At 40.6% G+C, this 16,364-nt stretch overlaps 1 protein-coding gene across 12 annotated transcripts in view; it reads left to right on the top strand.

Moving 5' to 3' along the window:
* The window catches only part of LOC126106316 (YLP motif-containing protein 1-like), a 432,507-nt gene that overhangs the window by 20,738 nt on the left and 395,405 nt on the right, over positions 1 to 16,364 (top strand). For 9 of the 12 annotated variants that reach the window (XR_007523332.1, XR_007523330.1, XR_007523331.1 and 6 more), the window contains exons 2-4: positions 279 to 363; positions 472 to 546; positions 4,149 to 4,354. Coding sequence is in view for 9 of the 12 variants with exons in the window: in XM_049912551.1 (XP_049768508.1) it covers positions 4,154 to 4,354 (201 nt within the window). In the remaining 3 variants the exon portion in view is untranslated. The remainder of the gene's footprint in view (positions 1 to 278; positions 364 to 471; positions 547 to 4,148; positions 4,355 to 16,364) is intronic. The other 3 variants (XM_049912548.1, XM_049912547.1, XM_049912549.1) reach the window with 2 other exon arrangements.

Below are 16,364 nucleotides of genomic sequence, written 5' to 3'. Positions count from 1 at the left end.
GTAACAGCTTATCATTTGTATTTCTAATTTGAAGTACTAAGGCAGTAGAATTTTACGCATATTTGTGCAATTTAAAAATTATAGCTGTATCATGCTTTTTCAGTAATTTTTTAATATAATGAAATTCCTTGCTGTCTTACTGGATCAGGTAATAATTAGTGCATTTTTTTGTAGGTATCGTGACAAGACTTTTTGATGTGGCTAGAAATGTATATCATAACTGTAATAATTGTAGAATTTCGGACATTTATACAGCAAAAGTTTTCCAATTTCATTAGCAGGTAACACCAGACTGACAGTTGAGAAGTGTTTCTGTGGTTAGGAGTCACTTGTGATCCAGAGAATCTGCATTTAATAGGAAAGGTAACTATGAAACAACGATTAAAGAGAATTGAAAGGCAGGTTATTATAGTGCCCTTTCTTTTCAAGTGTAAATTTTACCAGTCATCACTCCATAAATTTCATTGTCAGTTGCAGCGGAAGATCGCACTTGGGGCCAGCCTGTAAGAACAACTTCTAATAAGGAGCAGCACCGGCATTTGTCAGGTAAAGTAATTATGAAGCTTCCCCATTACTCAGCAACTAATAACAACTTTTTAAGAAATATGAAAGAGACCGTAGTTGGAGTTCTGTGTTGAACTGTGTATTTTCCACATCTGGCAGGTGATCTGATTCTTAGCTTGGTGGAAGGTGGTGGTTTGTTGTTATATTGTAGTAAATTCTGCTCAAACTACTTCAGGGAGATGGGTGCTTTACTTATGGATGTGCTGAAAACTAGTTTGGTGAACATTCAGTAGAATTTTCATAGTGTGTTGACTATGTTAACTGTGGTCTACCTATTATATATGGCTGGTTACATTTTGTTGGTTAAAGCAGTTTGTCATGCTTAGAACGAGCTATAGTGGATATTTTCCCCCCTTTTTAGTATGAAAAATATTGCAAAGTTTAGGAGGCTTTAAATGCAAAGATCAGAGATTAGGTCTAATTGTTACTGTTGTTAGTATTAAGTGGAATACATTTTAAAAATATATAACCAACAATTTCATGAAAAATTATACAGCTCAGTTAAGCTGACAGTCACACAAAACCGATGAAAATAAATAACTACTCCTTGTTACCTTATAACATAGGCTGGGAATGACTTGCAGCTACCAAAAGTTAGATTTGCCCTCCTCCTCCCCCACTCCTCCCCCTCTCCCCCTTGAGATCTTTGTTGTGGTGACAGACTGATCTGTAGTGCAGCCCGAGGTATAGGTTAGGTTGGTAGGTGACATGTTTGGTTGTGAGCAAGTGAAGCCAACAAACATGGAAACAGAGAACATGGAAACAGGAAATCTGGTTGTGGTAACAAATTGACTGGTAGCAAATCCTAATATTTGTCAGCACCATATTGAAAAATGCAAGGGGGGTTCCAACATGCAACTTTCTCCCTGCAACCACTTCCCATTCTTTCCCTGTTTTTCCCACTCTCCTACCTGATGATGCATAGCTTTATTTATTTTTGTTGATTTTATGTGACTGTTTATTGTACTGAGCCAAGGTAAATGCTAGCCAGCATGTGCGTGTGTTTTTCACTTTTCTGTATGTCCCTGCTCAACTGTCTCCAAATGTAATGAAATTTGGTGTGAAGGTTCTATATGGTCATTGATGTTCGTGTACCAAATTTAAGTTTAGTTTGTGCAGTGATTGAATTTTTAGGGTCTTTTAAAGAGAGGCTATTCACCTACACATCACGTACGAAGGTGTAACATTCGGTAATTTGCTTTAATATATATAGACAACTTTTTATGTTGATTGCCGGCCGAGCGGTTCTAGGCGCTTCAGTCTGGAACTGCACGACCACTATGGTCGCAGGTTCGAATCCTGCTTCGGGCATGGATGTGTGTGATGTCCTTATGTTAGTTAGGCTTAAGTAGTTCTAGGGGACTGATGACCTCAGATGTTTAGTCCCATAGTGCTCAGAGGCATTTGAACCATTTTTTTATGTTGATTCACACCATGGCAAAAATTAGGTATTTAGCCACACCTAAATATAGATACACACCTCTAAAGTGGCTAAAAAGGTTGTCATGCAATTCTGAGAGCTGAGGTTTGACTGGCCACTGCTACTTTTCGTATGAACCAGTCACACCAAAGTTTCAGAGGTTTATTCCCACCTGTGATGTCTGTATATGGTCATATTTAATCAACATTGGGTGCCTAGGTGGAAATGTATGCATCTGCAAAATTGACCGTAATTGTCTACATACAAATTTTAGTGTAATTTTTGGGGGCAATCTCTCAACTGTGTCTTGTTCAATTCTTTTTCTTGCCTCAGTTGGAAAGAGCATGCTTTAAACTTTCAAAGCTGTATTGCTTAATTTCCGGATCTTAAATTATGAGGAGAATATAATAGAGGGAAAAATATATCTAAAAACAAAGATGATATGACTTACCAAACGAAAGCATTGGTATGTTGATTGACAAACAAACAAACACATACACAAAATTCAAGCTTTCGCAACCCACGGATGCTTCATCAGGAAAGAGGAAACGAGAGGGAAAGACGAAAGGATGTGGGTTTTAAGGGAGAGGGTAAGGACTCATTCCAATCCCGGGAGCGGAAAGACTTACCTTAGGGGGGAAAAAGGACAGGTATACACTCGCGGGCATGCTCACACACACGCACACACACACACACACACACACACACACACACACACACACACACATCCATCCGCACATATACAGACACAAGCAGACATATGACAACTGTTAACTTTTTCACCTGCTTTCTGCATTGCCCTCCAGGAAACTTGGTTCCCGGCAATGCGGACCCTTGCCCTTCGTGGCTCCAAGGGATTTTACAAGAACCATAGCGAGTGTAATAGAGTGTCAGGCGGCGTTTGCAGTGGTAAGCAGTGAACCTTTGCCCCTTCAAACTCTTGAAGCTGTGGCTGTCAGGATACGGACGACACAGAAGTTAACTGTCTGCAACGTATATCTTCATCCAGATGGTGCAGTTCCCCTGAATGTATTGGCTGCACTGATTGATAAACTCCCCAAACCTTTCCTACTTTTGGGAGATTTTAACCCCCATAACCTCTTTTGGGGTGGCAGTGTGCTTACTGGCCTAAGTAGAGATGTTGAAATTTCCTGTCTCAACTCGAGCTCAGTCTCTTAAATACAGGTGCCCCCACACATTTCAGTGTTGCACAAGGCACATATTCGGCCATTGATCTCTCGGTCTGCAGTCCTGTCCTTCTCCCATCTATCCACTGGAGAGCTTATGATGACCTGTGTGGTAGTGACGACTTCCCCATCTTCCAGTCACTCCCCTCGCGTCTTACCCATGGACGCCTACCCAGATGGGCTTTGAACTGGACAGAGGGGGTAGCCTTCACCTCTGCTGTCACTGTTGACTTTCCCCTACATGGTGCCATCGATGTTGTGGTTGAGCAGGTCACTACACAGATCATTTCTGCAGTGGAAAATGCGATCCCTCGTTCTTTAGGGTGCCCCGACGAAAGACAGCTCCTTGGTGGTCACCAGAAGTCGCTGAGGCAATTAAAGAGCATCAGAGAGTTCTACAGTGACATAAGCAACACCCTGCCCTAGAGCACCTAATAGCCTTTAAGCACCTCCTCTCTGTGGTTTTCCTGTCCTCTTTTGTTATTTGTAATTTTTGTTGCCTTTCTGTCGTTCTTGTCGTATTTCCTTCCTTTCCTTATTGTGCTCGAAGTCTCGTTTGTTTTCTTCTTTCCCCTGTATGATTGTTTTAACATGAACAAGGGACCAATGACCAAGCAGTTTGGTCCTTTTCCCCATTTTTAAACCAGAATTGAGCAGTCAGTAACAGCGTCACTGGAAGAAGGTGAGGTTTAGGGTTAGAGTACACATTCGATGCACAGTTTCGATCTGAAGGGAAGTTTTTTTGGGTGCTTAGATGTTGATTGTAATGGCTAGCTACAAAGAATTGGAGGGATAAACCGTATTCGTCACAAATGTAATGGATCTGACAGCCCATATTGTGATCCTGATGATGATGAAGGCTGATATAGGGTTTGACTAATAGTTAACTCCAGATTAGTTTTTGTCTGGTTATTAACTCTGGAATTTAATTGGTGCTATAGAAAAGGTGAGACATTGAGGAACTGTGGGTTTTACAGGAGGCATGCAGGCTTGGAATCAGTGGAGCACTGCCGCCGCCGGATATGCTGCTGCCGCCGCTGCCCAGGCATACCCCGCAACTGCAGCGGCTGCAGCCCCCACTGCGGCGGCTACAGCTTCTCCTTACACCATGCAGTATGGTTACTATGCTGCCACTCCCACAGCTGCGACCCCTGCCATTGCCTCGGCAGCTGCAACTGCGACAGTGAGTGTCAAGTTGTTCCTCTCTGTTTTCTTTGACACCTTCTATCGTTATCGGTGTTTGTACTGGAAATAAGTGTGTTAGATTTTGGGTAATTTAAATCTGGCAACATGTTTCAGGAAGTAGTTCATTCTCCATCTGTGCAGAGCTATCTGGCTTTCCTATGAAATGTTTGAAATTTTTAAATAGTTGAAGCTGTCACAATGTGTAGTAGTATTTGCGACCTGATTTCTGTATGTGTGTTGGAATAACAAAATACAGTTCTCATAGCGACAGCTTTGTAATCCTGTACTGAGTATGTTTGTGTGGTTCCAGTTAATGAGCAAGATTGAGTTTCTTTTGGAGGATTCTAATAGTCATAACTTAAGCAATTTCTCAGCTTTTGTTTCGTTAAAGAAAATGTAACACACAGTGAAACAAAGCATTTAAGAACAACACAGCAGTTATGTTACAGACCCACTTGTCATCGGCAACTGACTGTTAAAATGGTGACTGGTAGCAGAACAATATTATCACAGCGTAGAAATGGTGATAAAATTTTTGCTTTGATTGGTTGTTGCTGTGATCTCATGTAAACAACTAGCTGTCAAACTTCCTGGCAGATTAAAACTGTGTGTCAGACTGAGACTCGAACTTGGGACCTTTGCCTTTCGCCGGCAAGTGCTCTCTCATTCTGGAACTAGCTGTCATTTGTTATTTTCTTCCAGGTTGAAAAGGTATTTTCTCTATCAGATATGAAAGGTATATGGAAGCATTTGTGGCTGTGGACCTTAATGAATAATATGTACTGACACAAAATTTCAATCTTCATAGTTTAGCAGCATTTGGTAAATTTGATCATTGATAGCACAGTGGATTTTTGCTTGTCAGTTCTACCGATATGTGCATCCTCTCAGGTTGGACAGGTCAGCTTTCAAGTGACTTACAAGAAGAGCATGCTGGTGTTAGTGACGAGGATATAGATACATTGACCTTTCACAACTCACAGTGCTGTACCTTACCCCAGGAGCTCTGTGGACCTCAGTGCTCAGTCTTTGCCATAGTGCCGTAGACATTTAAGACATGGTGCCCTTGGGTACCTGTGTACTGTGTGGGCATCTTGGTCTTCTGCTCAAGGAGCAACTGAAATGAAACCTGTTGCTGGTGCGAGCTGTTAATTTGTTGATTTTCAATCACTTCCTGTGTAGATGGTGCAATTCCAGAGTGACATATAAATTGCTTGCAGTGTGTTATGAATCAGTTACCAACATCTTTGCATCCACACTGCCAAGTAATGTGGGCTGTGTCATGTCCTAGAACACAGCTCCATGTTGGTTTAATTTGAACATGAACGAGCCAGTTGTGAACATTAGCTTTGCACGAGAAGTAAAAGAAACATCTTTTTATACAACCACTACAGGAGGAATCTGACACAGATATCGTGTTTTGAAGTGGGAAAAGAATTACATATACATATGTATAGTATACTGTACAGATATTATTTAAAATAAAATTACCAGTACATTAATGGGAGCAGCTGTACAAAAAACGTGAATCATACTGAGAGTATTCTTTTGTATGACTAGCAGTCTTTCTCGTTTTGCAAAATTGCATTTTCAAGTGAAAACAAATGAAGAAAATGACAGAAAAGACACAGATCTCTGATATGATATATGTAAATGCAATGGTGTTCACATATAAATGAGCACAAACCGCTATGACCACCTTTCCACATACAGTATACCCCACTTTTACATTGCCAGAATTAATGTTTTCCTGCTGTTTATGACATTTTTTATCACTGCTGTCCAATTTCCTATGTCCACAGTGTTAATTTACACCCGATTTTGCGACAACGTATTCATAATTTTCCCATGCTTTACGCTTTATGAAAAAATATTCATGGAGAAAAAGTGACATAAAATGACACTGGCATGACGGTTGTCGCATAGTGTTACAGACATTATGTGGTTAAGTTTTTTGACACGAGGGCGCTCTACTCAGCGGATTTGAAATGGTGAACATATAAAAGTAGGAACAATTTGTGCTGTATGTCCTGCTGCTACCAAGCTCCACTTGGCCTGTTGGCTGATGGGAGTAACTAGGTTTGTTCGAATAAAGATATCGCGACCAATCACAACCATATCCAAACTATGCCTACTTCACATGAGCTGGTTCGTGATTGTTGTGATTGCCATGACGACACCTTTGTGAAACCATATTTGGCATGTTTCGTCTTTTGGCTATTAGTGCTAGTTGACACCTTCACTCACTTTGCATGCTCAAATGTTTTTGGTTTAAAAACAGCTCCAATTACGTATTTTTTCACGCTGAGCAAAACTTGTCTGAGAATCTGTCCTCATTGTCAAGTGCAGTGTTTCTGTATGTATTTTTTGTGATAATGCGCGTATGTGTGGTTTTCTACATAACTGAGGAGGCAGAGTACCTGTTATCTCGCAAAGATGACTACAGTGCAAGAGAAGCAGAACAATACATATGACAACACCGCACAAAATACTTATCTAAATATTTGTACTTGATGAAAAATTCTGGAAATGCATCATGCTAAGCAGGAGATAATACGTAACAGGTGCTGTGTTTCGTTATTTAGATAGTGAATGACAGCTGCAGGCTTTCCAGAAACATTGATTATGATGTATAAAACTGACTCAGATGTTTCTACTTTATGGACAGTTATCAGTTCCAGTTACATCAGTGGTTTTTATTACATAATAAAAGAGTCCGTGACAAGTATGTGTATGCCAATTATGTACATACGTCATCCATAAAGTGCGAAAATGTAAGGGTATCCTATACATAACTTCTGCAGCTTAAAATGTTACTACAGTTTACACCTTTTTTTTTTTTTTTATTTTTTTAAAAAAAAAAGGTCCCTTGAAAAGTGTTAAAGGGGGGTTTCACTATGTATAAATCTCAAGACATTAGGGCTTTCAAAATGAAAGTAATGTCATGTTATGGCAGAAGAAATCTACTGTGCCAAATAACTATAGCACTGTTTAGTCATTCCATAAAATACTGTCGGACAATGGGCACTCCAGATTGGAATATCAGTGCTATAAGAAAAAGTGGGATTGCTACTCTTTGCGAGTTGCAGAGAGGTACAACGAAAAGACAGTTACAAATTAGCATCCGGCCAAAGTCGCCTTCTGAAAAGGAAAAACACACACACACACACACACACACACACTTGTGCGCAAGGATACCTTGCACATGCATGACCGCCATCTCCAGCAGCTCGGGCCAGAAAGAAAATTGTTAGGTACAGTGGAACAATCTGGAGGGACCAGAGAAGGGGATAGCATGGTAAGGGTGGAGGGAGAGTGTGCTGTCGAGTGGAACATGCTACAGGCACAAGTTGGGAGGCTGGATTGGATCTGAGGGGTGGGGAGGAGGAGCGGGGAAGGGGAAAGATGGGCAGGTGCATTGATAGAGGGCGACACAAAAAGGGCGATCGGTCGAGAATAGGGAGGAGATGATAGGATGGAGGGGCTGGAAATGGCTGGGTGGAAGGAGTGGGGCAGTAAGTTACTGTAGGTGGAGGCTGGGATAATTTCGGGAACGGAGAATGTGTTGTACCTAATGAGGAAAGGGTGTCTTCGCCTGAGTCCAGATTATGAAGATACCCTCATTCCTTCACAACCTCAACACCTTCCTCTCATCAGCTTCACCTGGTCCTCCTCAATGCAGTGTGCCTCCTTCATGGACTTGGACCTCCTCCTCTCTGATAGCTCCATCCACATTTCCGTCCATATTAATTCCACTAGCCATGAACAGTTTCTGCATTTCGACAACTGTCACCTCTTCCACAGCAAAAAATTCTTCCTATACAGCCTGGCCACCCTGGGACAGTGTATATGCAGTGACAAGAACTCCCTCGCCCAGTATGTAGAGGGTCTGACTGAGGCGTTCATCAGGAAACATATCTCCTGTGCCATTTCCCCACACACCCCAATTCCTTCAACCAACCCCAAGTACCAGCTATAGAGTAATGCCCTCTTACCGTATTTACTCGAATCTAAGCCGCACCTGAAAAATGAGACTCGAAATAAAGGAAAAAAAAATTCTCGAATCTAAGCCGCACCGGAAATTTGAGACTCGAAATTCAGGGGGAGAGTATAGTTTTAGGCCGCACCTCCAAATCTAAACAAAGTCGGTCCTTTGTAATATGAGACACAATTTAGGTCGAATGAATGACGATACAGCTACAGTAGTTTGGTTCGAGTCGTAAGCTTAGCAGTTAAGCTTTACCAAGTAGCCATTGCTATGCGTCAGGCGCTCTGTCCGTATTTATACGGGTACCCTTCCTTTTTCACGTGCTTCGTGTGGTTTGAATCGATTGCTTATTTTGCTTTGATCTGATAAGTGCTGTTTTCTTTGTTATAGGTGTTTGCGTCTCACTAAGCTGAAAATGCATTACTGTACTGTGTCATGCATTGTTGGTCGCATTCTGATAGCGCGTGTTTACGGCCTGTCGCCGCTCGCGGCATGGCTTGCTTTTGTGCGCGCTACTGCCGCTTACAATTCAAAAAAAAGATAGAGTAATCGTCTCATTAGCGAAACAATGGCAAGAGACTGCTATTTGTTGTTACTTACACTGCTGCTTTCTTTGATAATGATCAACAAGAACCAAATAATACACTGCGTATGATAGAACATGTTCTGAACGAGAGTTAGGCGAAAATGTTTCTCCGTTTGAAAATCTTTGCGGCCGCTTCTTTAGTACATCAAATTCTGCACAGAAATTAGAGTCATCTTGGAATTAAAAATCTAGTCAGTTGCTGTGCTTCATTTCTGACTGTATCACTATTAGGCATAAGAATAATACGAATATAAACATGACATGATACGTATATTCTTCCGCGTTTGCTGTTGTCTCACTCTAGTTTCGTAGTTTATTAGGCAGGCAGGATTTAAATGAGATAGCAGCAAACACGAAAGAATACATGACAAAATGTTGATATTCATATTATTCTTATGGTGAAGAGAATACTGCATGTGATTCACATTTCATCAGGTTCCTATTAGCAACCATCTCTTCTCACAGGTAGGAAAAAATTCAGAACGTAGAGTTGGCCATATTGACAAACATCCCAAACAGTCTTGCCAGTCGGATTTTCGTAGTACATTGAAATGCTGCTACATTCGAAGATGAACAATACAGAATTTGTATTTACTTCGTTGGATAATGTATGAAAATGCAGTGGTCGAAACTGGGGGCGGAGAAAAAAAGCTCGTCTTCCACTTTTTTTTTTTTTTTTTTTTTTTTTTTAAATTTATTTACTGACGCGGAGGTTTTGGCGCCAGTATTTATCTTTGTGCCTACAACGCATGCTTGTGTAGCGCTACATATATTCGACGGCAGAAGTTAGTTGTGGCGGCACCTACCAACATTTCTCAGAACTTCCACTTGCTTTGCACTCGATTCTAAGCCGCAGGCGGCTTTTTGGATTACAAAAACCGGAAAAAAAGTGCGGCTTAGATTCGAGTAAATACGGTAGTCACCCAATACCACCCTGGACTGGAACAACTGAACCATATCCTTTGACAGGACTTTAATTACCTATCATCATGGCCCGAAATCTGGGACATCCTACCCGAGATCCGTCCCCACCCCTCCTAAGGCGGTTTTCTGTCACTGAACAATTCACCCACCCAGCACTTCCTATTCCAGTTCTGTCACACACTCGTCTTACCCCATCTGAGGCCAGGGCACCTGAGGCTGGGACACGTGTGAAAGCAGCCATGTCATATACTAACTCTTTTTCAACTATTGCTCAGCTTTTTATATTTTTATGACTACCAGCCAGCTGCCACCAGGATGAATCAGCACTGCCAGAATTGACCAAGAGCAAAATAGACCAGCCTGTGGCACACCATCCAGCTGAACATTAAATGCATGATTTCTGTGGCTGCTTCTCTACCCGAGCCTGTCTGGATCCTCCCCTGCACTACCAGCTTTTCTGAATTGCGCAGATGGGAGTTATCCTAACAACACATTCTTCACTCCTGACATTATCTGGGCTTCAACCTACTGTCCTGCAATTTGTATCTTGGCAGTCTAGTCCCAGCACACTTAGACAGCACTTTCCTCCCGACCTCCACCCATCTCTTGCTATCCCTTCCCTTTTCCCTTCCCCTACTCCACCCCACCCCACCCCCTCTAGATTGCTGTTTCCATTCTACATGACAGTTTCATTCTGGTCTGAGCTTCCAGAGATGGCGGTCATGCGCATGACGTGTGCTTGCTTGTATGAATGATTTTGTGTTTCCTTTTCTGGAGGTGTCTTGGCAGAAAGCTACTGTGTCTTTTATTTGTGCCTGTCTTGAGTTATCTTTTTCCTATAAAAAGGTATGAATTTCAATTGTGCCTTGCAGCTCCTTGCCTGCTTTATATAGCCTGTAGTTCATATTTCTTTAAATGTATGGTTGAATCTAGAATTTTCTTAATTTTCTAATTTATGTGTAGTAAATATGATGATGATGATGATAAATAATAATAGAGAACTATATCTTCTTCTGAGCTTGAATCTGTACTCGACATGTTAAGTGTAACCAAAAGATACTCATGTGGAACAAACAGCACTCCTCCATCACACTTGCACATGACAACTGCAGTTTCTCAGTTCAGAGTCACGCTTTGTGTGGAACTGCATTGCCAGCCAGTTGGCAACCAATTGCTGTTTTAGATCGCCTACCTGTAGTGTTCCTTTTCAGTTGCTCCGTTTAGTTGTTTAGTTTTTGCCCTTGTGGATGTATGCTGTTGGGGTCTCCTATTGCTGTTACTGGAAATATTTGTTTTATGAGCATTAAGCCATGTTCCAAGGCGTAATTTTCTGCCTAATGCTGCATTTCCCAATGCTGGTGATGTCGATGGCTTTAATGACTCAGAAAACAGTTACTTGAACAAACCGAGCAAGCCAAACTGTTTAAATGTGTCCACACTATGGTAGGTTTGTGTCATCATCGGACCGCTGCCCAAGATCACAGAGTCGTGCTTACATGTTACTGAGCTTGTAGTGGAGGAGAGTGGGTGCCTTTTGTCTTCTTTAGCATTAAGACACACAATTAATGTAATTTCAGTCGCCCTCCTTTTCTGTTAAAGGTGTTTCTGTGCTTCTGAATTTCTGTTGCTGCATGCGTAGTAGTGATTAGATCTTGCTAGAGGTCATTCCGTGTCAAATCGACACACAGATTAAGTTTGACATTCTGAAATTTTGATGAAACTAGGTGTACTTTGGCCTCTGCATACTTATCAACGAGAACAATTTTTTTTTTTTTTTTTTTTTTTTTTTTTTTTTTTTTTTTTTTAATGAAAAAAATATTAAGCCTTGAATTTTCAAACCTTCATTAAAATTTGCTACATCCTGGTGTAGTAAATTGCCATTTTTGCCAGAACCAGATGAGGTCATTGTGTCATTTTAAATTTCTTTAGATGGGCTTTTAATTTGTATGCAAAATAACAGTATTCAAAAATTAAATTAAAGATAGTAATAAATAAACTTTAATTTTCTAAAAAGCCATATTTTTAAACTTTTGAAAAAAATCACAGTATTTTCGTGGACTATACTCTTGCACTTCTGAAAGTTTCATTTTGGGATCATCATGGGATCAAATGTCGCAAAATTTTCAAGTTCCATGTGTTGTGTGAAAAATGACTTTCATAGAGGTTTTGCATTAACAATTAACCAAATTAGTTTTAAAACAGGGTGTATATGACCTGGGACAACTGGGAGATCCGGGGAATTTTTTCACCTGGGAGAAAACTGGGAAAAACCCAGGAACTATTTAGAATTCTGGGAATTTTTCATTGTTTTAGTTTTCAGTTAAATTTTTGTGATTTTGACTGGTAAGAACCAATACTCTTATCAAATATTATTGTATCCTGCTACTGCAGAATAATAATGCAGCAACAAAATGTGAACTGGAGAAAAGAAAAACGAAAATAAAACTCAAGTTGCAAAGGAAATGCGCTGTATACAACAACAAAACAGTGCTCATACAAGTGTCTGCCAACAGTAAAGTGTGTCAAAGGCTTTAGGAACACTATGCAATGCTTTATAACAACAAATTGCCTCCGATGAGCGTGACGTGACAACTGTTTAAATTAGATTGGTTTGAGCAGTTGCGGGCGGGCTCTTGCGCATGCGCAGTTGAGTCGCATATGAGTAGTACCTTCTCTGCTTCTGGTTACGGCTGGGTGCCACTACTTAGTATTGCCCCTGTTCCGGGGCTGATGCACAGAGCAGTCAGAGTTGTGGTGGGGAGGTGGGTTGTCTACACGTGACCTGTGTTTACGTTCAGTGATTTTTGTTGTTTCCTCCTCGTTTATTGCTCTCACGTTAAATGATAACAAAACGGATTTTTGTGGCTGGGAGCTATCAAATGAATTAAAATACGTTTGCATAATTACGGCAGGCTAAAATATGTTAAAAGTTTCAGATTTTATTTCCACCTTTGGCAGTCGAGCATTAATCGCCTTACAGAACAGTGAAGTTATTTTTGCTGGTTTGCTAAAGAGATTTGGCTTTTATTATTCCTTTCTACTGAGGCAGTCAATTTATTTGAAACAAAGTGTTTCATTTTATACTATTGGTTAGTTTCAACTGTTCGCTGCATTTGAAGTGCACATATGGCATTATGCTATAATAAAGAACCAAACATGAGTACTGGTACTCCAAGAAAATTTACATACGGATGTGCATTTTAAGCCGAATTGTGCATTTTAGTACGCTTCGCGAAATCCCAACGCACTTCAAGTATCCTTTGATGTCTTGTTTCTTTTATGACGTAATGTAAGATCTTTTAATGTTTTACATGTACGAACATACGGGCTTCCTGTGTCATCGTAGCTGCGCAAACGTGGTGACGCCAGTTATCTGGCGCTTTCTTGCAACTGCTGAAACGAACCTATTTCTAACAGGTCGCGGGAAAATATTGCGAATGGTGGTTTGAAAAGCATTACATTCAAAGCAGATTTCCTTTTACGCAAGATGAACTATGTGCAAGAATGTACGATGAATTTCTTAAATCACAAAGCGTTTGACTCTCATTTAAAAATAAAGTCTTTGAGGATGACCATTTAGAAGAATTTCGAGCCCAGAAGATGAGACATTTGTGTCGTTATTAAAAATTTTACTAGCAGATTTGTGTGATCTATCTTAAAGTGTAACATGTGCAAAAAAAGATCAACATTGTATATGGAAGCTTAGCTTCTCTTCCAACATATTAATCTTAGAGACCAATATTATATGTGAATGCTATGTATATTAATTTAAGCCATTAACTTTTCTTATTCGTGTATTCGCACTACTCATCTTGCTATTGGCTGACTACCGTATTTACTCGAATCTAAGCCATACATGAAAAATGAGACTCAAAATCAAGGGAAAAAAAAAATTCCCTAATCTAAGCCGCTCCTGAAATTTGAGACTCGAAATTCAAGGGGGGAGAGAAGTTTTAGGCCGCACCTCCAAATCGAAACAAAGTTGGTTCATTGTAATATGACACAATTTAGGTCGAATGAATGACGATACAGCTACAGTAGTTTGGTTTGAGTCGTAAGCTTAGCAGTTAAGCTTTACCAGGTAGCCATTGCTATGCATCAGCACTCCGTCCGTATTTATACGGGTACCCTTCCTTTTTCACATGCTTCGTCTGGTTTGAATTGATTGCTTATTTTTCTTTGATCTGATAAGTGCCGTTCTTTTTGTTATAGGTGTTTACGTCACTTTAAGCTGAAAATGCATTATTGTACTGTGTCATGCATTGTTTGTCACATTCTGATGAGTGTTTACGGCCTGTCGCCGCTCGCTGGTTTGCTTTTGTGCGCGCTACCGCCGCTTACAATTAATAAAAAATAAATAAATAAATAAAAGAAGAAGAAGAGAGAGAGAGAGGGATCGTCTCATTAGCGAGACAATGGCAAGAGACTGCTATTTGTTGTTACTTACACTGCTGCTTTCTTTGATAATGATCAACAGGAACCAAATAATACACTGCGTATGATAGAACATGTTCTGAACGAGAGTTAGGCGAAAATGTTTCTCCGTTTGAAAATCTTTGCGGCCGCTTCTTTAGTACATCAAATTCTGCACAGAAATTAGAGTCATCTTGGAATTAAAAATCTAGTCAGTTGCTGTGCTTCATTTCTGACTGTATCACTATTAGGCATAAGAATAATACGAATATAAACATGACATGATACGTATATTCTTCCGCGTTTGCTGTTGTCTCACTCTAGTTTCGTAGTTTATTAGGCAGGCAGGATTTAAATGAGATAGCAGCAAACACGAAAGAATACATGACAAAATGTTGATATTCATATTATTCTTATGGTGAAGAGAATACTGCATGTGATTCACATTTCATCAGGTTCCTATTAGCAACCATCTCTTCTCACAGGTAGGAAAAAATTCAGAACGTAGAGTTGGCCATATTGACAAACATCCCAAACAGTCTTGCCAGTCGGATTTTCGTAGTACATTGAAATGCTGCTACATTCGAAGATGAACAATACAGAATTTGTATTTACTTCGTTGGATAATGTATGAAAATGCAGTGGTCGAAACTGGGGGCGGAGAAAAAAAGCTCGTCTTCCACTTTTTTTTTTTTTTTTTTTTTTTTTTTAAATTTATTTACTGACGCGGAGGTTTTGGCGCCAGTATTTATCTTTGTGCCTACAACGCATGCTTGTGTAGCGCTACATATATTCGACGGCAGAAGTTAGTTGTGGCGGCACCTACCAACATTTCTCAGAACTTCCACTTGCTTTGCACTCGATTCTAAGCCGCAGGCGGCTTTTTGGATTACAAAAACCGGAAAAAAAGTGCGGCTTAGATTCGAGTAAATACGGTAGTCACCCAATACCACCCTGGACTGGAACAACTGAACCATATCCTTTGACAGGACTTTAATTACCTATCATCATGGCCCGAAATCTGGGACATCCTACCCGAGATCCGTCCCCACCCCTCCTAAGGCGGTTTTCTGTCACTGAACAATTCACCCACCCAGCACTTCCTATTCCAGTTCTGTCACACACTCGTCTTACCCCATCTGAGGCCAGGGCACCTGAGGCTGGGACACGTGTGAAAGCAGCCATGTCATATACTAACTCTTTTTCAACTATTGCTCAGCTTTTTATATTTTTATGACTACCAGCCAGCTGCCACCAGGATGAATCAGCACTGCCAGAATTGACCAAGAGCAAAATAGACCAGCCTGTGGCACACCATCCAGCTGAACATTAAATGCATGATTTCTGTGGCTGCTTCTCTACCCGAGCCTGTCTGGATCCTCCCCTGCACTACCAGCTTTTCTGAATTGCGCAGATGGGAGTTATCCTAACAACACATTCTTCACTCCTGACATTATCTGGGCTTCAACCTACTGTCCTGCAATTTGTATCTTGGCAGTCTAGTCCCAGCACACTTAGACAGCACTTTCCTCCCGACCTCCACCCATCTCTTGCTATCCCTTCCCTTTTCCCTTCCCCTACTCCACCCCACCCCACCCCCTCTAGATTGCTGTTTCCATTCTACATGACAGTTTCATTCTGGTCTGAGCTTCCAGAGATGGCGGTCATGCGCATGACGTGTGCTTGCTTGTATGAATGATTTTGTGTTTCCTTTTCTGGAGGTGTCTTGGCAGAAAGCTACTGTGTCTTTTATTTGTGCCTGTCTTGAGTTATCTTTTTCCTATAAAAAGGTATGAATTTCAATTGTGCCTTGCAGCTCCTTGCCTGCTTTATATAGCCTGTAGTTCATATTTCTTTAAATGTATGGTTGAATCTAGAATTTTCTTAATTTTCTAATTTATGTGTAGTAAATATGATGATGATGATGATAAATAATAATAGAGAACTATATCTTCTTCTGAGCTTGAATCTGTACTCGACATGTTAAGTGTAACCAAAAGATACTCATGTGGAACAAACAGCACTCCTCCATCACACTTGCACATGACAACTGCAGTTTCTCAGTTCAGAGTCACGCTTTGTGTGGAACTGCATTGC

Source organism: Schistocerca cancellata, chromosome 10, assembly GCF_023864275.1.
Source record: "Schistocerca cancellata isolate TAMUIC-IGC-003103 chromosome 10, iqSchCanc2.1, whole genome shotgun sequence".
NCBI classification, from domain to species: Eukaryota; Metazoa; Arthropoda; class Insecta; order Orthoptera; family Acrididae; genus Schistocerca; species Schistocerca cancellata.
The sequence above is the reverse complement of the archived record's forward strand: the minus strand, read 5'-3'. Positions and strand labels throughout refer to the sequence as shown.